The 24,796-nt window shown below is 37.7% G+C and overlaps 1 protein-coding gene across 1 annotated transcript in view; it reads right to left on the bottom strand.

Moving 5' to 3' along the window:
* sorbs2b (sorbin and SH3 domain containing 2b) overlaps positions 1-24,796 on the bottom strand; it is a 44,196-nt gene that overhangs the window by 4,922 nt on the left and 14,478 nt on the right. The window contains exons 4-25 of the mRNA XM_043257019.1: positions 23,777-23,872; positions 22,359-22,385; positions 22,063-22,190; positions 20,902-21,075; positions 19,519-19,848; positions 18,232-18,373; positions 16,251-16,399; positions 15,145-15,211; positions 14,492-14,563; positions 13,541-13,754; positions 13,325-13,439; positions 12,406-12,489; positions 11,823-11,879; positions 10,149-10,198; positions 9,308-9,483; positions 7,411-8,946; positions 5,367-5,452; positions 5,174-5,220; positions 4,902-5,016; positions 4,689-4,817; positions 4,212-4,403; positions 673-1,524 (exon numbers count right to left, since the gene is read on the bottom strand). Coding sequence (XP_043112954.1) covers positions 673-1,524; positions 4,212-4,403; positions 4,689-4,817; positions 4,902-5,016; positions 5,174-5,220; positions 5,367-5,452; positions 7,411-8,946; positions 9,308-9,483; positions 10,149-10,198; positions 11,823-11,879; positions 12,406-12,489; positions 13,325-13,439; positions 13,541-13,754; positions 14,492-14,563; positions 15,145-15,211; positions 16,251-16,399; positions 18,232-18,373; positions 19,519-19,848; positions 20,902-21,075; positions 22,063-22,190; positions 22,359-22,385; positions 23,777-23,872 — 4,838 coding nt within the window. The remainder of the gene's footprint in view (positions 1-672; positions 1,525-4,211; positions 4,404-4,688; positions 4,818-4,901; positions 5,017-5,173; positions 5,221-5,366; positions 5,453-7,410; positions 8,947-9,307; positions 9,484-10,148; positions 10,199-11,822; positions 11,880-12,405; positions 12,490-13,324; positions 13,440-13,540; positions 13,755-14,491; positions 14,564-15,144; positions 15,212-16,250; positions 16,400-18,231; positions 18,374-19,518; positions 19,849-20,901; positions 21,076-22,062; positions 22,191-22,358; positions 22,386-23,776; positions 23,873-24,796) is intronic.

Here is a 24,796-nt window from a genome sequence, read left to right as displayed (position 1 = left end):
TTATATTTAAACAACTGCAGTAGAAATACTGTAATATTATTGATTAAAAAACAGCCTTATATATGAAATTTCAGTGTTTTTAATGTTTAATGAAATTATAGTTTATAATTTACGTTCAATTAATTTGTTCATAAAATTTATATCAGGTTTGGTGTTTTTATAAAAAAAATGTATGCATCACAGGAAAAAATGATGACCAGTGAAAAAAAAATCCAATAATTTCAATAAACTTTGAATGAAAACACACAAACAAAAGCTGTTCAATGTCCATAGTCATCCAGAAAAATAATTCCACAGAGGAGGATTTTGCTAAATATACCATATTACATATTAATTTTATTTTTACTTAAGCTTTATTGTTTAATGCATGTTTTAATAAATGTTGCTTGTTTCTTAATTTGTGATTTTTAATTATTTAATTTCTTATAATTGACTTTCAATTTTGGATTTTGTCTAAAAATAAAATGAAATAATTTCAGGTTTAGTGTTTTGATTAAAAAATAAAATAAAAAATTTCAGTGCATCACAGGCAATCAAATAATGACCAATAAAAACAATAATGTATGCTCCAAAAACTTAACATTTAGTATTTAGCTCTAAACAATTACACACTTCTCCTGTAGGAAATCTATTTTGGCTGTTCACTTGGGCGGTACACACAGCGAGCACTACCTCAATATCTGACCCCTCACTATGGGCAGGTTGAACTGGAGTAAATGTATTTGATGTCAGGGATTCATTTAAGAAGCTGTTATCTTCATTCATCTCCTCTTCTATAAACAGTCTGGGTAGCTTTTCCATTATATCTGGTTCCTGGCGATAAAATCCCTCCTCTTCTTTGAACGTGCCTTTTGATTGGCTGGCCTTAATGATTGACACTAACTCCTCACACAGATCATCCTCTGGGTCTTTAGGTGCTAAAATGTCCAGCGGGGATTCATATGCCTCTAAAACAACCAAGTCAATAGGGCTGCGCAATTTAGGGGGGTCTGTCATGACTGGTTTGTAGGAGTCTTTGCGATCTGAGAACAACTGCAGTTCTTTCTCTGCTAAATCTGCTTTTTGGTTGGAGAGGATCTCTATGACACTGCTAGACCTGGGGCTGGAGTCAAATATGGGTGAGGTGGGCGAAGGAGTGAAGGAGGCGGAGGTGAGGTAAGGTTGAGGTGACGGGCTGGGATCGGGGGACATGTAGGACTTTGGAGATGTGATGGGAATGAAGTGACCCTCTTTGAGCGCAGGAGTGGAGGTGCGGGGAGTGAGTGCTGGAGAGCGGCCCAGCATGGAGGAGGCGGGAGAAGGGGAGATGGCAGAATCCAACACTTCATAGTATGGCTGGAAATTGGAAGGGAAGGGAGGAGGTGTGGGGGCAGGGGTCCCTGAAGGAGACAGACCCAGAGTGAGAGCCAACCACTCGCTGGTGATGGCCTGAAGGTGTGCGGCTCTCTGTGGACTGGGAGAGGAAGAGGAGAGTGGACGGACGGATGGAGATGGAGAGTTGTAGAGGGTACGAGCAGATGATGGCTTAAGAGAAAGAAGGAGAGAGGAAGAAATAGAAAGTGATAGTGATGAAACACTCTGGAAAATAAGAGAAACTGATGAAGATGAAAGAGCATTCTGCAGTGTTAAGAATACCACCAGTGGTACAAAAACAGTACTTTTATTTTCAGGAAATTTGACTAATTTCAGATGATTTAAGAGGTTTATAGCTACATTCTCAGAAATAAAGGTACAAAAGTTGTCTAAAGGGTCCATTTGGTACATATTTTACATATGTTTATATATTTTAACCTAATAAGTACAAAAATGTACCGCCCCAGTGACAGCTTTTTGTACCTTTATTTCTGAGAGTGTACAGTCTGGGGTTTGCATTCTGTAATGTGTAGATTAATTACTATTAAGATGTAAATAAAATCCCATCCATCATTTACAGTAAATTTGATTTTACATAATATATGGCCATCATTAGGGATAATTCTCTATATAGCACTTTAGGGTAATTTAATAGTCCACTTAAGTCCTTTTACTAACAATAAGTAACCTTTTATTTACATGTCAACTAGTGGCCATTAGAATATTAGTAGACTGTCTGCTTTATTTTTAACACTTTATTTTGATAGGTCCACAACATAATGGCACTTTAAAAGTATATGTCAACTTATTATGCTAACCTACTCCACAAGTTAGTAGAATGTCTAAAGTGGACTATCAAACTAAAGTGTAACCTACTTAATCTTCTGTACGGAGTCATAGCTCTGCTACAGAAAAAAATGATGTTAATGTGAAAGCTTCTTGCAGTCACAATGTTGTAAAAACTCTGTATGCGGGGAAACAGGCCTAAGACAAAAAGCATGAGCTACAGGGAAGGATATGCTATAATTAATCATTTTTAGAGCGCACTTGCTGTCTATTGATTTGTGAAGTGGAAACAACAACAAGGTTACTAAGAGGTCATCTCTAAAAACAGCAATACGTGTATCCTGTCCTCACCCAGGGTGGTTTTCAAGAACTTTATACTCTTACGAAAAATGAAAAGAAAAATTGGACAGAAATGACCTTGAAGGACATTTTCTGGACGTCTGTGTACTGGGTGTATATTGTGAATTTACACTGATTCCAAAATGTTTTTTATCATCACGCTGTGTTAAAAAATGTATGAAACTTCCACTAATATTTGCCATCCAAAACAAATACGTTGTACACTTTACTAGTACACTACTGTTCAAGTGCATATTTAATTGATTGACTTTGCTGACACATTGTTACAAAAGCTTCATATTAGAAAAATGCATCATGGTTTCCGCAAAAAAACTAAAATGAGAAGCACCTGCCTACTTCAACTCATTATTACAAATCTATATCCACTCCAGAAGTCTGAGCTCTGCAAGTGAGCGACGCCTCGTGGTACCATCACAGAGAGGCTCCAATTCACTCTCTAGAACATTCTCGTTCTCCGTTCCTGGCTGGTGGAATGATCTTCTCACCCCTATCCAGAATACTGGATCCCTGTCAATCTTCAAACAACAACTGAACACTTGACACTACTTGACTTCATCCTAAATTTAAATTTCCCCAAAAAATCCTTTTCATTTATTCCTTTCCCTTTCCAGCTTGTACTTATTTGAACAGCGCCTAAGGCTGGTATTATGAGGACTTCCTCTGTCTGTTTGCCTCTTTAAGATGAATCGCTTTTTGTATTCCACATTTGTAAGTCAAAAAGCGCCTGCAAAAATGACTAAATGTAAAATGTTTTAACATTGAAGATAAAAAGAAATCTTTCTTGAGACCCCTAGTGATCATAAGAGACTTGCCTAAAAAAATCTTACCAGCTCCAGTGTTTATCCACTGTTGATGTATCATTTAAACGCTCAAAAACTTGCCTAAATGTGCACTTTCTGTTTTTTAAATGAATGACATTGGTTTGATATTTCTTTATCTAATGCAAAATATCTATATTTTTAAGAGTCTTAAGTGTCCAAATACAGTATAAGTACTGTAGAACAAAGTTCAAATGTATTTGCGACAATGATTGCTATAATATGAAAAGACACTGGTCCAGTCCAGTCATATTAGTTCACCTTCACAGAAACTTTTCTTTCATTAACAGCAGGAGCCGAGCAGCACATGTATAGCTCAGCAGGTCATGTCCAAATTTTAATTAGCCTATACTGGATACTGGCAGGATGTGTGATTAATCTGATATAATCTTGCTCTCGTGTGAGCGAAGGATTAAGCCTACACTTCTTTGTTCTTCAGACTGAATTACAACTCAAGGGCATTTAATCTGAATTCAGGCTTATCTTACACAACAAGCCAAAGGTAATCTAAAGATGACAGAGGTGATCTATTTTGGCACTGGGACAGCTGCCATCTGAGAAAGGATTAATTTTATACTTGCCACCTTGTTGGCACTGATAGTACTGTACATGACCTATGGCAATATGAGTAACATGAGATGAATGAGAGGCTTTACTGACTCTGACGCCACCGTTTGTCGGCACGGATCATGTATTTAAAGTGTAAGTCAGTATTTATCCAGATAAGATTATACAGTCACTTATCTGGATCAGAGGGTATATTTTGTGGATGTAAGTTACCTGCATTTTAGATATCTGCAGTCACCATTATTTAAACATAAATGAGACTGGAACATGATATATGTTTTAGACATTTAAGGTACATTTTAAGCAGAATTGCTGATGAAAACGTACCCTACTGTTTAGCCTGTCACTGGAGTAGCTGGTGGGTATACTGGGCCCAGGAGGTTGACCGGTATTTTGTACTGAAGTCTTCTTAACAACATCCACATACGACACAGGAAAAATCCCTTGTTTGTTCGTACCTGGGATTTTACCCTCAAACCAGTTTTTATCCACCTGCCGCAACAGAACAACACGCTCCCCCTGAAAACCACCAAACACAAGATATATTTGCTTAATCAAAGGCAAAATTTCAGTGCATAATTTAATATACAACTATATGGTGAAGCGGCGACTGGTTGCGGCAAAAGCTCCATGTTTTGTTTTTTCTTCTTAAGAGTTCATTAGAACATTAGCGTTCTATAAAAAGTGATAATTACTTAGCAAAAGACTTTCTCTTAAAGATGTAAGAAACATTAAGAAGTGGATTAATGAGCACTTGCTAAAACTAAAAGATATTTATGACATCAGTACTAAGAAAATGTTTACTTTTCTTAATGAAAGTTCCACATTAGTATCAGCATTAAAGTTGTATCGGGCAATTGCTTCCCCAATTTCTTTGCTTTGGGCTGGTGGAGGAGGTCTAGCTGGCTGATGTCTCTCTGTAGAAGGGATTTTCTGTGAAGAGAGAAGTTAAAAGAGGCTACTTTAAACTTCAGAAGATAGTTATTCATAATGATATATCATCATTCAAGTACGCACCTCCACATATGAGATGGGGAAGATGCCCACATGTCCACGGTGTTCTCCTTCATACCAGTTATTATCTACCTGCCGAGTGATGTACACCGTCTCTCCTTTCTTAAACGTCAGCTCTCTGAAAGGAAATAAAAATCAAGTTAACTAAATTCTACATGCAAAGGAATTATGCAAAGGAAAGACATAAATAATACATGAAAATGCGCTGACTGAATGTAGCTCATCAAATGCAGTAAAAACAGTAACTAGTGACATGGTTTGCAAGTTGTTCTTACTTTGCTGTCTGTGCTTTGAAGTCATATATTGCTCTGGCTGGCAGTTTCTGTCAAGTGAACGAAGCAAAGAAAACTTTATTAAATGTTGTCATGAGGTGGGTTTATTTGCAGTTTGATCAAAGCTTGGATAAAATATTAACGAAACTACTAAAGTTTTGCAGGAACATATTACAGTGTGATGCATATTACCTACCTCTTTGACATCTGGGGTTTGTCTCCTGCTCTGTGGTGTGTGGCGGCCCACATCAGGGTAGGAGTATTCTCGGGGTGTGTCCTGATCTAGAAAGAACAGAAAGGTAAAACGATTAAAAGACAAGCCTCACAAAGATCCAACACGGTTACATGCATGGGAACAAGCGATGGCAAAGGAAACAATGATATGGGGCTTGATGAGAGAAATGCAGACAAAATGAAAAGAAAACAAGGAACACAAATATATATTTTATTGACCAATGAAAAGTAAGTAATGTAAATGAAAATATATACATATTTTGTTTGTCCATAATAATGAAGTATGCTTCCATGAATCATCTCAGAAGTTGTTACACCCATCTTCTAGACTCATATCCCCAGTATAGATCATGTGTATTTATACTAGAACTGCAAATGGTTAGCTGCCATCTGTGCCAACTGTGGGCAAGCCCCCTTGCTCTGAACAGTCTTCATTTATAAACACTGTGCACTATGCAAAGGTATACAGTGTCGCCTTTCTTAATGATTTAAAAACATCATAAAACAATGGCTTTATGCCAAAACAGCAGACTAAAACTTCAGGTAGTGAGGCTGATCTCAACATCTGTGTCTGGTTTGACAGAACTATGGTAACTCTCAGAAGAGAGTTTCTTCTCAAGCCAATAAAATCTCAAATCTGTTTTTAGATTGCATGCTTCAGCTGCTCAAGTCATCTGTCCAATGCTATTTATATAGAGTGAAACTTCACAAAGTTATATTTCTTTTGTGGCAAGCCCACACACGAACTAGTGTTCCTCTAGTGTTCTCACTCTCAGAGAAACTACAAAACTAATAAAATGTATACTTCAAGCATCTGCCAAATACGGCAATGTAGCATTAATGGAGTAGGAACATAACTTTAAATAAATGTTTGATCAAAGAGAAGCAAACAAAATACAATATTCTGATATGAGAAAATGAAAGACATAGGGACAAAATCAAAAATAAAACTACACAAGGCAGAGGACGTGGGTATGAGTCATGCTCTCAGACGTTCCCTGCAACATAACAATTCCTTCCTCTAAACCAGAGGTATCCATTCCTGCTCCTGGAGGGCTACTGTCCTGCAGAGTTTAGCTCCAACCCCACACATTTGAGGCTAATCAAGAACTTCAGGCTTACTGGAAACTTGCAAGTTGGAACTAAACTCTAAAGCAGTGGTTCTCTAAGCCAGTCTGCACATTTTATGTGTCTTCCTTATTTAACACAGATCAACAGCTTGTTAAGAGGGAGCTCAATCAGCTTTTCACATCCTATCGGAATTAAACATGAGTCTCCCAGTCAAAAATTGGACATGAACACCGTCCCTGATAATTTAGATCATTCTGATACATGGCGAGCAAGAGAAACAGTATTAGTGCTATTAGTGCTAAGTTTAGTTTTTTCTCACAACATCTACATTTGATGTATATTATGTACATTAATAACAGGAAAATAACTTTTTTTTTACTAAAATTTAGGATTCATTAGTCAGCTGAATATCTAGATAGTTTTTTATACTGTATGACTACCAATTAATGGGATGCTTAATTTTGTTCAAAACTTGTTGGATATTAACTAAATATATCCTAAAGCATTGGTTCTGTGGTCCTTCAGGATTTTAGTTTGAGACCTGTGTTCTACAGTATATATTTCACCTTTAACGCAATTTCCCCAAGAAGCAGACAGGATTTTTTTTTCTGACAACAAAGCACTTAAACAGGGCAAACGTGTAATTACAACTTTAGAAGTAGAAAGAAGGAAGTTTCAGATTTTGTGTGAAGCCAGCACAAGTATGTTAAATAAGACAGATAAACTAAATGTACAGAGCGATGGGTACCTAAAATCGAGGTTGAGGACTACTGCGCTAGACGATGTTGGCCTTCCAGGAGCAGTTTTGAACACCCTCGCTCTAAGCAAGCACATACACAAACACAAATGGAACATAGCAATGGTGGAGGAGCAGAACTCAAACACGGGGGACAGAATGGGATTTGGGAAACCAGAGATGGATGAGTAGGGTCCACCTTGATAGAAGTATTCAAAGTTGTGTTCCCTCTGGTTGTTGTTGCTGTCTATGTGGTTCTGAGAGGCACTGTGGGACAGGCGTGAGTACTCGTATTGGTGATTGTCCTGGCTGGGCATGCCATCAGGCTGTGAGTGGTAAGAGCGATGCTGAATTATTGGGCTGTTTCTCTCCAAAGCGTGTAGAGACGAATTCCTCTCAGGAATGTCAGGAAGCAACTCCACCAGCAACCTATGAAGGATGCTGTTGTCTGGCAGGTTACCCCTGTGCTTCTCGGCGCGAATGTGGTCGTAGATGTCTTTTAGCGCAGAATCTAGAGCCTCATACACACAGTTCTTAGAGTTTGGCACTCGGGAACTACTCAAAGGTGACAGGTTCTTCCGGCGGAAAGGCACTGGGCTGACCAGGAAAGCGAGTTTGCTGAGACCGAACTCAGACTCTTCCACTCGCAAATGTTGCCTCCGGTCCTGTTTGGCCCTCTCGTGCTTGATCATAGTGGTGAAACGCGTGTAGGAAGCTGGGCAGCGGCCTTTACAGGAGCTCACAAGCTGCCTGTGATAATGATGGTGGTGCCCGGATCCGCAGAAGCTCTCGGAGGAGGCAAATGAACACACGTCAAACTCCCTCTCGCTACAGAAAGATGATCCCTCAATCTGGATGAAGTCGCTGAGGTCAGACACTACAGCATCGTGCTCGCTGTCTGAGTAGTCGTGTTGCATGGTAGAGTTTTGTAATTGGTCACTGGTGACTTGAATGTGGATTGGCACATGGGTGTTTATCTTGGGGTATTGAGGCCGTCCTTCAGGAGGATTTCTGGCTGGTGGTTCTTCATCCAGTAATGACTCAATAGAAAGGCTACGCTTGGGACTGCTGGCCCTCCTACAAGAACTCCTGATCAGGCACTCGTCCCCAAGATTTGGCATGGATTTGGATTTCTGGATCATACTCTCGAATTCAGAAATCCTATTGTGCACCATGTCCCGAGGCACCTCTTCGTTACAGCCCTTATTGCCAGTGCGTCTGTCCTTCCGCTGTTCGCTCTCATATTTATGGATCCTGGCTTTGACGGAGCATATCACCGTAGAGTTTATCAGCTCTTGTCGGTTGATGTGATGCATTTTTTTATAGAGTTTGAGAAAGCCTGGTGCATCGTGGGCTGAGCGGTGCCTTGTCCTCTCCCTAGGATCCTCAGGCTCTTGGGCACCAATGCATTGTGCTGCGTCTTGTTCTCCGTTGTGCAATAAGGAGCCGGTACTTTCAGAACGGGTCTGCACTTCTTTTCCCCTGCCCTCAGAGAGAAGGTCATCACAACTCCAGGATTTGAGCTTAGACGTGGTCTCCTCTGAGATAATCCAGTCTTCTGGGTTCTCTTGAACTGTTTTCCAGCCTTCTGGGAGGCTGGAGAAGCCTTCTGAGACACCTGGGACAGCTAAACTGTCCTCATTTTGCCCTTTCATTTCATATGTTGATTCTGAGGTAGCATGGTTTGGACTTTGACAATTTAAATGTGCTGTGTGCATATTGCTCACATCCCCACCTTAGATATCCACCACAAGCAGCATGGTAAAAAAGAGACATGAGAAGACATTAAAAGGTAATTGACCCACAGGAGAGAAAAGTAAGGATGTTTATACTACGACCTGGAGGAAAACTGGAAAGAAATCAGACATCTTGATCAACAAGGCCTCAATGAATAAAGAAGCAATTGATATGCTACACTACACTGAGGCAAGATTGTAAACACTAAATAATTCATTGAACTTTATTCATGCAAAGGGAAAGTCGTTTAAAATTCTGCTTGCGCTGCGAGGAGCAAAATGAAAATTGTGTGTGAACCTTCTCCTGTTGCTTATTCTTATAATAATGTGCACAAGTCTGGCTGCATGTCTGATGTCTACCTTTAGTCCTGGTGGCGGCGGGGGAACTGGGACTGGAAAGGGGATTCCTCTGGGTGCTGCTGCCTCTGGGCAGCTCCAGTGGTCTGACAGACGTTTGTGTTGTGCCCACACTGCTCTGAGCCCTGGGTTGAGTGGCTGCAGGTTCAGATTTTCGTCTCTTGTTATCACTGGCAGAGCTGCAGAATCGATGTGGTTGAAGATTTGTAAAAAGTACATTTAAAAATGTAAAAAATTGTGTTAAAAAAGAAGAGCGAGTCTATAATAAAATGCACTATAAATCTCCATTAGAAAATAATTCCATGGTTTCTAACAGTTCCTACAGTGAAAATATCAAAACATTTTCATTTGTAATATGCATTGCTAAGAACTTTATATGGACAACTTTAAAGGTGACTTTTTCAGTATTTATATTTTTTCAGATTTCAGATATTCAAATATTGTCATATTCCAACAAACCATACATCAATGAAAAGCTTATTTATTCAGCTTTCAGATTGACACTTAAGACTGGTTGTGTGGTACAGGGTCACAGTGACCTTAAAATATACTGAAAAACAAAATAAAAAAATGGCATTTTTGCATGTTTGCAAAATATTTCACAAGTAGTCTGTTAAATTTGATAGTATTATATATTATATATAATATATTATTTATCAATTTTGTTAAAAAAACTTCAGTGATTGCATCCCTTAAGTCACTGCAAAAATGCTTTGAGAAAAGATCTGTTTCCAGTGTCTGTTTCTTTGATATTTTAAAAACATATCGATATCTTAAAATCTATGCAATAAGCCATATATTTGTGTGACTTCATATCATTTCAATGTAATTATAGTTAACCTACCTTGAGAGCCTGTCAAGGCTCCTCTCTATGGATGGCTGATAAAGGGAGGTCTGCAACAGATGAAGCAGAAAAAGCAGGGTGAATTCTTTTCTTATTTTCCATCTTTACTTTATAGTAGGTTCCTCGATACCCAGCGCTCTCCTTCACAAATCCAACAATGATTAAAAACAGTGAAACTCCCATGTTTGGACACAGTGATGTGGGCCAGCTGTCCCTCACAAACCCAGCCATTCCCAGGACAGCTAGATGGGTTAGATCACTTACAAGGGTTTCTATGTCGAACAAAGCTGGGAATTCCTTGTATGCATGGCTTGAGTAGATAATCATCTTCCAGTTTGCTGAAGCTCTGAGCAGTGCTATCTGGAACAGCTCTTCAGACCAGCAGCAGACGCCCCTCTCGTTTTTTTAACCCTCTTTAAAAGTAGCCCAAGCATGCGGTACCAGGAATGTCTCCTCGGTGTGACACATTTACATCTAGTCAACATAAATACTGCTCTGAGTGACACATACGACACTAGCAGGCTCAAAATTGGGCCGCAAAGCCTCTGTGACAATTTTTAGCAATTCTTTGTTTGGATTTACAGCATTCCTCAAACCATAACTGTTACTACACTGGCCTCTAAGTTACGTTCTCTCCTTACGGTGGTCAGTAGCAATTCACATGGAGCAAGTGATAAAAAAAAAAAAAAAAAAAAAGCATTTTTAAGGGAACTTAACTAAAAAGCTGCATCTATTGTATGCAGTAGTTATATGCCTGTGCATATGTCTTGATCACTAATAATGTTTAACTATGTGCAAAATGCACTGAAATATGCACTCTTTCAATCACGCCTCCCTTCTGCGTCAACATTAAAAACAGATAGTGTGTTAAGATGTGCCATGATTACAAAACATATGTATTTAATATTACTTGATTTGCATTGATTCTAAATAGGGTGCAAAACAAATAGAGTGCGACCCTATTTATTTATTCTTAATTAATTATTCCCTTTGACAGCTTGAAAACTATATTTACAATGACAGAAAAAAGTGAGTGAAAGAGGAGATGTAATATGATACTGTAGATGGCATGTCCATAGATCCTTCACTTACTACAAACACATGGACAGAATCGGCAGACGACAGCCAGGAGGAAATGCTCTTGTGTTGCATGATAAATAAATGATGTAATACTAGAAAGAAATGGTATTATGATAAGAGAAGCAAATGCAAGTGTGCTTAAACTTTAATAATAATCAAAGAGAACCATTAGAATGTTCTTATGAATTTACCATGCATGCCAAGTACCGAGTTTTTAATTATATTTTTTTATACAAATTTGCAAAAAAAAAAAAAAAAAACATTATTTATATCAGATATACCTTATTTACAAGTATGTAGAGAGTGTTATGGCAAAAGAATGTCACTCAATATTTATTAACATGTTTTTACAGATTATTTCTAAGTAATTCCTCTGTGCACAAACCTTTATTTTCTCAGTTCTAGTGTCCAATTGGTGGCAAACCTCAAAAATGCATTGCTTTTTATTTGAAACAATAGACTTTTAGTATTAGTATTATAAGTGTAAGTGATGTATAAGTGATGCTAAATAAGGGAGGGGTTGTTAATTTCTTTTTTGTTCTGCTAGTTGATCAGTAAAGCGGTTAGCCAATCACTCATTCATTCATCCTTTACCTCCGCTCGGAATCGAGGAGAGCTCTCTGGATTGTAATCGAGACGTTTTTTTGGAGGCTTCACCCAGAGGTGGGACAGAGGCGAGAATAGCAGAAAAATGGTGACATAACAAGGGAGAAAGTAAAGTCACATGACTATGAAAGCAACAACGTGACGACCACAAACTAAACATATGCAACATAAACACTACACACTGCAGGACAGCTCCTTTTATATAAACACAACCTACAGCACGCCAAACCAAAGACTACTAAACTACACACACCTTGCACAAAGAGTGAAAATCTCATTTGTAAAGTCATGCAAATACGGTCAAATTATTCCACAACATTAGTTGAATGTGTGCAAATCAAAGCCGGAAATGCGAAGACGCAAATTCTGCATTTACACAGAACCCGATATTGGTTATTTGTCGCACTCCAGCACATGTGTTACGGTGTCCAGAACTGTCTGCTCATTCCAACCAGTCATTTCAGACATGTCCACCACAGTCAGACAGCATGTGCGGCACGTATCTGACCTTTCGGCCCCCACACCAATCACAAGCGGCATGCTAGCAGCACCAAACCAAAGCCACACTTACCGGCCGCCCAAACTCCAGTTCAGCAAAGAACTTATACCACGGCTCATTCTCTAAATCTATGTCCTCTGGCGTTAAGTTACTTGTCTGGTGTTGGTAATGAAAGCAAGCGGGGGAAGAAGAGGAAAGGAATTGATGAAAACAAGCTATTCATGCGAATGTGACAGTCAGATACAGGTGTAAAATGAGGAATGGCGAGAAATAAGCGAACATTTGTTGATTTGTGTCGTTCAGAAAACTATTATTGCTATATTGAAAACAGCTGCAGAACGAAGGCTGTATTTTTTATTTTCCGCTCCTATCCAGCAGAGGGCAGCAGTACATAACAAATTCTCACTGACTGAACAAGGACAAACCGCTCTAGCAGGAGCAAATTGGTTTCTCTAACCTTATTAGTGACCTTGACCACATTACGCTCTAATGGACCCGCAATTTATCTGCTCTATTGAGTGACTCTGCGCAGGCTTGCCGAAGCACTTCAGCCTCGATTAGGGCAAATGTTTGTGGAGCTTCTTTTCCAAATACAGAAAGCCCATCATGCGAGGTTGCCGCGTATATATTGTTAATGCAGTTTTATTAATATACAAGAAGAACTCATTTTAGTTAGATGATCAGTATTCAGTGTATCGTGCCTGCAGCGCTGCTGACGCCGGGGCCCACCGATTGATAGTATTTCATTAGTGACACTGGTTTTACGATCCGTCTATACCCATAAAGCCACGGGGCATTAATTCTGCGATCAATATGTTTGTGCCTTCGAATGCTAAACTCTAATTGTAAAAATGCCACATAAATTTAATGCACTTTGTGTAACCAAATCATAAATAATTAAGTTACTTGCTCAAACTAGGCTCGTTTCATTTCATTCGGTGCCGTTTTAAAAGTTCTCGCAAAAATGATAACAAAGTCACTGAGTACTTACTGCTCTCTCTTGCTCTAAAATAGACGACTTCCCCGGCTCGTAGTCAAAGATGCTCCTCGGCTCAGCTCTGTATTTCCGCGTGTCCACCTTTCTGTCAGGAGGCCCCCACTCATTCCTGCAGCAAAACATACAAATTTTCCTGAAAACTGGGAAGAAGTAGCTGATTCCTTGATAAGTATTGTTGTCATGGTATAAGCATGAAGGAGTGATTCTCACATGTCAGGTGTGCTCCTGCCTCGCTGTGTTGCCTCTCTTTCGCTGGCTCTCTGCTGTGTGGATGCTGATGAGGGCATTGGAGAAGGAAGGGAAGCGGAGGCAGGCACCCTGAAGCCGTATATTCCATTATCAGAGACACTCTTGGTGATGGGCCGATAGGTGCTGGTTTTAGGTGCAGGATGGGCCTGAACAGCATTAGGTGCAGCATGCTTATCTGAAAGAAATAACAACACGTATAAAAAATATAACAAACGTATATACATATATAAGTATATAGTAACCAATTATTACTTTTTTAATTAATTTATTTTATTATTATTGTTGTTGTTATTTTGTATGCAACATATTAGCAAGTATTTCTGAAGGGTCATGTGACACTGAAGGCATAAAATATTCCCAGATTGCAGAAATAAAATATTCTCAGATTATCAATATGCAAAATTTTACATTGTAATAACAGTTTACATAATATTTAAATGCTTTCTTTTATGCATTGCTTTTATGCAAATGCATTTATTTTCTACAGTAAAGTTTTGATTTACTTGAAAAACTGAAAATTGTATTTCAAATAAATACAGCCTTTGTAAGCATAAGAGACTTACAAAACATTTATAGGATATATATATATATATATATATATATATATCCTATATCCTATATCCTATATATGTATTAAAATAATAAACTAATTAATCTAATGCATTTACATTTTCTAAACAGTGAAAAATTAACTGCAAAAAATGTGCGTAAAATTATGTACAATCATTTTTATTACTATCATAAGCATATTTAACATGTAACAAGGACACTAAAATAAAGTGTTCCCAAAAACGTTAATTACCAATTATACTTATTCCTACTGATATATGCTGGTTTTATTGTTTCTTCTAGTTTTGATTATTTGGTATCAACATTATTTGGTAAGAAAGTAATACTGAATCAAAGAGAAACCTTGTCTGGAAATAGTTGTGCCAGTACTTGTAACAGGATCTGTGGCAGTACGGGGCCCAGACCACTCATTATCTGTGAAAACAAATACGCAAACATGATTAATATGGATTACATATATCACAAACAGGAACTGAATACAGAGTGCCCTAAATCTAATAATGGAAACAAACTAATTTGTGAGCAGGATGCAGGAGTAAGACAATTAAAGACATAATAAGATGCAAAATGAAGGGTTTGATCCTGTGACCCCTGTAATCTCTCAGCCAAACCCCCTGACAGTCCATTTCCAGTAATGAACGCACTTGTAATCCACAACCTGCTGAGATAAGCGCTTTTATTGTCACTCCTCTTTAGGTTGCACTTCTCTGCAAAAAAATCTCTTCCCTTGGCAGACAGGTCCATAATCATTCAGAAAATGCAGGGAGGTTCTGTATATTACTTGCATTCATAAAAATAAACTGTTGCGTAAAATAACGAATGGAAAAAGTGAATTTCTACGTTGCATAAGTGCTCTAAAAATAGCATTGAAAAGCAAAAAGCAAAAATAAGTTGGCATGCGAGCGTTTGATTATAACATCTTTTTAAAAACCACATAATAGGCTTTTTCCTTCTAAGGGCTAATGATGGTACATATAAAACAAACGCTGTCTTACCTGGTTTAGGCACCACATGAATCTGTTTGAACATGGTCTTGTACCAATCTTTTGGCCTGTCGACAGTCTAAAACAACACACAAAGCAAGCATTTTTAGATTACAGGCTTTCCCAGCTCTTACAGATTAAGATTCCAAGGTCCAGAAGCAAAGTTTAGAAAATAAATAGCAACCCGAATGTGCTCCATGACCTTGAGTCCAAAACTCTGCGTGCAAAAGGCTCCTATAAAAATGCTGATGCAACTGGCCTCTCTACGTTAAGCTGAGAGAGACACATCACTGTCTGTCTGCTCGCCCATCAATGATGCTGAGCACAGCTGCCCCTGTTTCCCTGGGGCTAAATAAAACTCTGTGTGGGAAAATGCAATTTAGCGCACAAATCAAAACAGTCCGTCCCATGTGACCGCAGGCCGACTGAAGATTAATTCTGGAATTAACAATTATAGGTATACACTTTCGGCAATGTCTCCAAAGCCAATAAAAAGTCAGAGAGCTTCCTGGAAATGAATGCTAAGCTTGTTTGTTGCATTTTTATACTATTGATAAACTGTAAATAAGTAGAAGTAACATATAGGTATTTCTTCAACTTCAACTCCAGAGATTTATTTATAATAAAACTAACAGACCTTTTCTTTTCTTGTAACAACTGTGTTATAAACTTTCTGCCATGCATTCATCATTTATATTTGTACTTTTTAAATGCATTGTTATAGATTATAGGTTTTTATTGTTTTATCCATATCCCATTTCCAGACGTTTAATACTAAACTATGAAAATATTTAAACAATTTTAAGTTTAAAATTACACTTAGGTGTCAAAATTGTACGTATTATTTATTTGTATATTTAAGATAAACAGTACCTAACTGCTAGCTAAACTGGTAGCTATTTTACTGCAAAACATATTACATTATTTGTTGTAAAAATAGACACTGTGGTAGAAATGTTCATAAAAAATTCCAATCATAAAACAATATCACTTGCTTCTCTGAGTTGAGTGCATGACAAAAACATATACAACAATACAAAAGGATTATATTTATTTTGAGCTGCACAGTATAAATATGGAAACAAAAAGATTAAAATCCTGGAACAGCATTTACTCACTGTCCGTATGGCAACGGGAATCCCGGACTCATCCACAGGACCGATGCCAGTATAGAGCGGAGCTTTCCCTGATGTTTCTTTCCTGTCAGTCTGTGGCGCTCGTGCAGGAAGATCCACGTTGGCGTAGATGGGAGTGCTGGACTCAGAGGCTGATGGGAGCAAGACAGGGTCAGGTTGGGGGGTGTGTGTTTTTAGTAATTCCCATGGAACTAACCAACATTCCCATGTCAGTAAATACAGAGAAATACAGCCAGGTCAGGGATGCAGACTTTAATTCCAAATCAGGAGAAATAATCCATAAATATGTTGAGTCCAGTATTCCGGCATAGAATAATAAACACGGAGAGGAGCTCTCCGGTCCACAGCTCTCGGGCATTCAGACTGATGCCTTTTGGGGAAAAACGGCAAAATGGGCTCTGCTTCGGAGACAAAGGCCAGCCTCGCGCACGCAGACGCTATAATCCCAGTGTCTCAGCTCCTCCCTCACTTCAGCCGCTCCGGAGCTCAGATTTGAGCTTAATCCCAGGCATTTGCCACTTGGGATTAGAGATCGCGGGCGCACACTCAGAACGGACCAGTCCAGATATGCTTAGTGTCACAGGGGTGGTAAACACCGCTGTAGTCAGGTCACGTTTACTTACGCATTAGTGCTTCATTAAAGTCTGGCACATCACACCAGTGACCAGGGACAACTGCAACGCTTATGACAGGCATTTGACTGCACAGATACTTCCAGGACAGGTGTATAGTATTATGATTACTTAAACAGCAACAATAGTTTTATGTATTTTTATGGTTCTGCTACTTCATATCATGTCTTCAATGATTTAATTAAGCAGTGTTCACTGGGTATGGCTGGGTATCAAGTGCAGATTTTCTAATTCGATTTTAATTCTTATTCACAAACTCCACAATTATATACACAGTAAGGGAATTTGTTCTCTGCTAATGCTCAAAATCGCAAATGGGAGTGTTTCAGACTGATTAAAACTAATAATTGAGTATTACTGAACTATAAATAAAAAAAATGCTTCAGTGTTTTTGGTTTACTAAAAATAACCGGCTAATAAGAATCATTTGTTTGTGACTCAGACTCCACTGGTCAAAGAGTATGTTTTTGATTCACTAAAAAGAACTTGCTTATGAGATTCATTCATTTATGAATTAGACTGCATTGGTCATACTGCATGCTTCTGACTTTATTAAAAGAGCTGGCAAAGTTATTTGGTTATATATATATATATATATATATATATATATATATATATATATATATATATATATATATATACATATATATATATATATATATATATATATATATATATATATATATATATATATATATATATATATATATATATATATATATATATATATATATATATATATATATATATATATATATATATATATATATATATATGTATGTATGTATGTGTGTGTGTGTGTGTGTGTGTATATATATGTATATGTGTATATATGTAGTATATATATATATATATATATATATATATATATATGTTATATATATATATGTGTGTGTGTGTGTGTGTGTATATGTATATATGTATATGTATATATGTATATATATATATATATATATATATATATATATATATATATATATATATATATATATATATATATATATATATAAGAACATATGCAGTTTGTTTGAAATTATTGGAATGCACAATGAAAAAGCATTTTTATTGTTAAAAGTGTAGTTATATCTTTGTAAATAAACTCTTCATATATATATATATATATATATATATATATATATATGCACGTAAATGTTTTATTGAATATACATGTATATGTGTGTATTTATATATACATGAACAGTACACAAACATACTGAAATTACATTTCCTAATTCAGTTTCCTTTCACTTTCCAATGATTAAATCAATAATGACAGTAAACATCATTTACTGAAGAGCATGTGGAAGTATCAGATTAGCTTCAGTACTCACCAGTGCTTCTAGCCTGCTGCATGGCTGTAATACTAGGGCTCAGTGAAGGAGGAGGGGGGTATGTTGAGGGAGAGAAGGGTCTTTGGAAGTGACTACGAGGACTTGCTGGAACACTCAGTCCCCCGTTCACAGTCATCTGGCCCTGTATAACACAACACAAAGATCCTGTTAACTGCAGAAACATCTTTAGGCATAATAAATTACATCGAGTTTGGCTTGTGTCACAAATGACATGTGTTAGCCTTAATGAAAGCTGACAGTGGATAAAGAACAGAACAACAAACAATGAAGCAAAATCTCAAAAAGACTAGTAAAAAATATACAAAATATAGTGCTCACCCATTGGAAAGATAAAAACAACAACAATGTATTTAAGTAGAATAGCTCTCAGTATTTTGATATTTTTATTGATTTCGAGGACAAACAAGTGTTAGTATAAAGTGTTAGTATACCAAAAGATATACCACATGAACAATACAAGAAGTTTCAACAAAACTGTGTTCTCCTGCAGCTGAAGTGTTTGACATAGTTGATCTGTACGACAAAAAGTGTTAAGAAGACCCCCAAGACCCTTGATTTGATGTAAATCTAGAAAATATGTTAGTACTGGCATAGTCCAAGATGTTACACAGAGAAAAAGTAGTGAAACTGTTAAATGTGAACAACGGACAAATGAGACGGGTGTCTGTTATTTCAGCTCCCAGAACTGCAGAACAACAAAACCAAATTAGAAACAATGTGTCAAATTGATAAGAGAGCAGAAAAGAAGATGTAATAAAAAAAAAAAGCATGTGGACTTTTGTGCAATTAAAGGGGGCATTTCATGAAAAGGGGTGAAACAAAAATAATAGTGCTAAAAAAACTTTTTTAAACTGAGTATATGCACGGTAATGTTTTTTAAAGACGTATCATTTGCTCAAGAAAGCAGCATTTATTTGATCAAATATACAGTCAAAAAAACAAATTAATTTTTTGTCATAATAAAGCTGAAATATCAGTACTTATTACTCCAGTCATTTCTTCATATTATTATATAGCACTTTTGTACAATCGCTTAGTACTTTTACATTTACTTTAGTACTATGGATTGTTGCTGAATTAAAGCATTGATTTTTTTTTTAGAAAAATCAATCTTGCTGACCCCAAACTTTTGAAACAATATGCAAAAAAAGCTGAATATGGCCCCTTTAGAAATAGAGGTACAGTGCGAATCCTCATGAAAAGTGTCAAAGAAAGAAGCAGCAGTAACAGACGGGACAGAGTGTGGAACTGCTGGTGAATAATTACATGAGCGGTGCTAGCTGGAGGGGAGTTGACTGTGACTGCACTCATCAGGCTTAGGGTTGGAGAAGGGGTACGAGAGCCACCCTCTGGGCCTAGTGCGCACACCCTCAGCTCCTCCAGCACCGCTGTGGACGCTTCGCTCTGAGTGCGTGAAGAGCAGCGGCTCTGCCCCGGCGGAGGCTCCGAGCACGGAGAGGGAGGGCCTGGAGAAGGGCTCTCGGGTTGAAGGTCAGGTCTGATGAAATCGAGGGAGAGTCTGAGCCAGTTAGGTGGTGACTGTGAGGTCAGTGCTGTTCCGGGATAGGTTTGTTTGAGAAGGACTGGCACCTCAGGCTGAATGACAGAGAGGAGAGTGGCACAGATGAGATTCAGCAGTCGGGCACAGCGGGTGTGAGACGTAGAGATGTGATGCTTGCCGACGGCTGTGCGTTAGAGAGGATGGAGGTGTTACAGATAGGAGATTAAAATGTTATTCCACTGTTGCATTTCAGCGTTATCATAAAACAAACCAATCTGCACAGAGCTCATAGTGCTGTAGAAAAAATATGCATAAATAATATATACTACCTTACACTACCATTCAAAAATATTTTAAAATGTGACCCTGGGTCACGAATCCAGCCGTAAGTGTCAATTTTTTTTAATTGAGATTCATACATCATCTGAAAGCTGGTTTGTTATGATATGACAATATTTGAGATACAACTATTTGAAAATCTGGAATCTGAAGGTGAGAAAATTGCCTTTAAAGCTGTCCAAAGGAAGTTCAATGCAAATTACTAATCAAAAGTTAAGTTCTAATATATTTACAGTAGGAAATTAACAAAATATCTTCATGGAAAATTATCTTTACTTAATATCCTAATGATTTTTTGCTATTAATACAAACAATCCCCATCGACTTAAGACTGATTTTGTGGTCCAGGATCACAAATGTCATTTATTCAATTGAAAGCTGCATTTTCAGCATCATAGTCTTAAGAAATAATTTTGTTACATTTTCACTTTATGGTCTTTACTTCAAATATTTAAATTAATTAATGCATAATGCTGAATAGAAGTATTCTTAAAAAAAAAAAAAAAAAAAAAAAAAGTGCCAATTCTAAACTTTTGAATGGTAGTGTATGTTTTATTTGCACAAGCCAAATACTGTATGGTTAGCTGAAAAAATTATGTCTGGAAATTTATTTGGGTCCATTACCACTGCAGTTCATGATTTTACCATCAAAAAAGGAAGATCTCATTTTACAGTGGCATGAGTCTGAATGTAGATCAGCAAAATGAAAACAAAAACAGCATTAGTTATGTTTGCTAAGGCACGGCATGGTGTAGGGGAGGCTGTTATTAAGCTAATGCATAAGTGGTTATGAAATCTGTGACATATACCACTGGAGGGGCTGCAGATGGCAGTGGAGGACGGCTAGCCGGAGGATCCATCCTTTTAGGAGGGGTAGGGGGTCTCAAAAACAGTGTCTGTGTGCGCCGTCCTGATATCTGAGGCCTTGGGTTAATGCGGATGGAGAGAGAAGCTACCTGTCTCTCCAGCTCTCTAGATGAAGGCTGTAAGAAGGGAGGAACATGAGGATTGGTCCGCTCTGGACACTACGTTCTCGTGCCTGATTGAGGAGAGTGGGCATTGGGATGTTAGAGCACGGGTGAGATACTGTTGCTCTGCGGTGGTTCTCTCTTATTAAATACAAAGGTGTGGATGTTGCCTTGGAGAATAATCTCTCTGAGATAAACAGTATATATCGTTATAGTGAGGGCAGGCACAACCGGAAACCTTCTCTCAGGCACATGTTTGGCGATGAGGACACAAATATTACAAATAAAAGTACAAACGAGGAGAGAAAGATAAGGAAGATAGATAACTGAAATAACGGTTTGGGTATGGTTTAAAGGCGCCAATTATGATCTCATTATCAACATCTTTCTTTTTGTTTCATTTTACACTTTTTTATTTTGTTGCAATAAACATTAAATACATTCAATACTTTACAAATAAATAAATACATATAAATACATATATTGTATACTGTATTGTAAAACGCTTCTTCTGCTATTTAAGTGGGATCTGGGTAAGGTTAGGGACATGTTTGGTGCTATGGGTGGGTTATGGTATAAGGGATGGGTCAACAGTATAATTAAAAATATAAGTGCAATGTAAAAACATGTACTGCATGTACACAATAAGTGCACTGTATTAAATGATTAATGTAAGTTCACAGTAGTTAAGGCCAGCTAATATAAAGTGGGACCAAGTACAGTGCCTCTAATGCCTTTTAAAAACACAATAGTATAATAGGAAACAGAAGTGTTCTGTATTTGTTATGATAACCAGTACAGAGAGTCCTTCAATAAAAGTTGAGAGCTTTGCTTTGTGCTCAGTTTTGAAACGCTAGAAATGGGTGTGACCGCTACAGTTGAAAATGTCATTAATAAAACCTGTCGAATGGGTTTCCACAGACATTTCCTGAGGAAGGAAAATCTCCAGCAACAGTAAGGATGAGAAAAACAAATGAGCGAAGTAAACACGGCAGAACGTACTGGTGTGGGAGACTTTTTATCCTGAAAGTTGGGCCTGACACTTCTGTAGCCTTTAGCTGCCAGAGAAGAAGAGCACACGTCACCGTTTCTCAGACCATCACTGGTGCTGCTGCCCGGCCTCCACAAATCTGACAAGAGACAAACAAAACGCTTAAAAGTGTGTTTCATGTTTATGTATATGCAAAATATTTAATCACAGAACGCAACTGCTGACCAATGAAAAGAAAGAACTGCGTTAAAACTCAGCAATGACATAATGTTAATGACACAAGTCAAATCAAATCAAAGCTTCTTACCCGAATCTTTAGACTGTGCTTCAGAGTCTGCATGGGTTAAAGTGAGAAAACTTTGTTAAACACTTGCAACGGATCTAGTTTTCACAGTGCCTAATGCAAATGAGATATAATATATTCACTAATTAGTTGATTCATGTTTTTAGTGGACTATGTGTGCATAAATTGCATCCTTAATTTATTCCAATCCACTGCTTCTTGTTATGAAACAACAGATGAATGAGATGGAAAAATAGATGACAGTGGGAAGAAAGTGGCACATTTTTTAAATATAAAGGAGGATGCCCTTAAAGCGTTAGCTCAAAAATGAACATTTTACTCACCTTCGAAGCATCCTAGGTGTGTGTGACTTTCTTCTTTCAGACAAACTCTATCTGAGTTCTATTAAAAACTGTCGTAAAAGCTATGTGAGGGACATTATTTTTTAACATTTGTGCACACTTTATTAACAGGTTTTGGACCGCTTTTGAAACACCCGGCCATCGTCTCGAGAGAGCTTGGAAGTACCAGAACAATTTTTGATATAACTGGATTGGATTTGTCTAAAAGAAGACACACCTAGGATGCTTCGAAGGTGAGTAAAACGGCCTAATTAAAAGTTTTGGGTGAACTAACCCTTTGAAGTTTTATAGAAAATCAGGCACTTCTGAAAAAAAAAAACAATTTCAGAAACGCTGTTTAAAAAACACAAGCTTCTGTCTTTTGTCACTTGATGAAAGTGAAAAGGCTAAGAAAACTATTCTTTCGATTTCATTGACGTAATAACCCTTGCTCATTAAACAGTGCTAAATGAACAGCGCTCTAACTCTGTCCTGAATGAGTGGTGTTTTTTCAGTTAGCACCTCGACCGCCCGCAGACTAATTAAACAATGGAGAATATGTGTGTGTGAGGTCATAGTCCATGAGACTGCTCAAACAAAAAGGGTCACCCCCAGAGGAAACTGTGCCGACAGAGACGGGGGGGAAAAATCCTGAAGTATACAATTGTTGCCATGGAAGTGCACAACTATGGCAACAATCTGGCCAATGTGAGCTGCTTTTTTCCCTTTAAGCGAAGGAAAGGAGAGCTACCGCTCTCGAACATTCCTTAAGGAGCCGCAGACACGAGAATGAGATGGCGAGCAAGAGTAGGAGAGAGAGAGAGAGAGACGGTGAGGAGGAAGGCTGTGGTAGGACGTAAGATGCAGAGAGACAAAACACAGATGTGGAATGAGTGACGTTGAGTGCAGTGAAGAGGAATTCCTGCTCGCGGTGTCTGAGTAAACACACCATCACGTTTAACACCAGCAGCGATGTTGTCAGATCAGCGTATATGCTCCACTGCTCACAGACTAATGTGAATATGAAGCATATTTGAGCCGCTAGTTGTGAAATGTTTCGTGCATTTTTGTAGTTTTAGTGTGATCTGGTTCCTGATATACCTGTGAACGTGTATAGGTTTGGTGAGCTCTGGATTCTCTTCATGGGGGTTAGAGTGAGTGAAAGCGTGGCACTTTTGCGGACATGTCCTCCACTGTCTGTGAAAAGCGCAGTAGCACATGCAAACACAAACGCACATGCATCAGTACTGTTGCGCGGCAAGATAACTGTGACTCAGCAAGCAGAGCAACGTCAAACGTCCTTAGCAGCACAACAATATACAATACAATTTTATTTTGCAAGCCGGGATGGATTTTGTTACGCAGTGCGCACGGATGTAGTCTGCCTGACGATTGCCGAATAACAAATTGCAATTGATAGCAGATGACATTGTTTAAAACTGAGCATGCGCAAAAATGTACACAGAAATAACATAACATTTTAAAATGTTTAATACCTGGAAATTCACTGATATGTTACCTTTCATTTTAAAAGTGTGGTAAGATAAGATTTTTTTTTTTCTTTTTTGAAAATGAATGCTTTTTACAGCAAGGATGCATTAACTGTAATTAATCAAAAGTGACAGCAGTCATTATAATTCACACGGTTTGGAAAAAAATATATTTCAAGCACATATTCTGCTCTTTTGAACTTTCTAATTATCAAATGATCCTGAAAACGTATCAGGTTTCCACATAAATATTAAGCAGCACAAGTGTCAACATGGATAATGATAAATATTTCTCAAATTCAGCATATTCGAATGATTTCTGAAGGATCATGTGACAATAAATGCCGAAGTAATGATGCTGAAAAATTTGGCTTTGCATCGCAGGATTAAATTCCATTTTTAAAATATAGTCAAATAGAAAACACATATTAAAACAATATTAGTTTTTACTGTAAATTAGCCTTAGTGAGCATAAAAGGGTCCTTTCAAAAATCTTATGACCACAAACTTGAACATTAGAGTATATAGCAGAGAGCAGATTATCTGAACATTAGAACAATTTTATTCAGAACAGAAATATCATCTCATCAAACATGTGTCAGAAATTTGATTGCGTATTAGCTGGAAGTGT

This window comes from Puntigrus tetrazona, chromosome 14, assembly GCF_018831695.1.
Source record: "Puntigrus tetrazona isolate hp1 chromosome 14, ASM1883169v1, whole genome shotgun sequence".
NCBI classification, from domain to species: Eukaryota; Metazoa; Chordata; class Actinopteri; order Cypriniformes; family Cyprinidae; genus Puntigrus; species Puntigrus tetrazona.
Note: the sequence above shows the minus strand (reverse complement) of the source record. Positions and strands in the feature narration are given on the sequence as shown.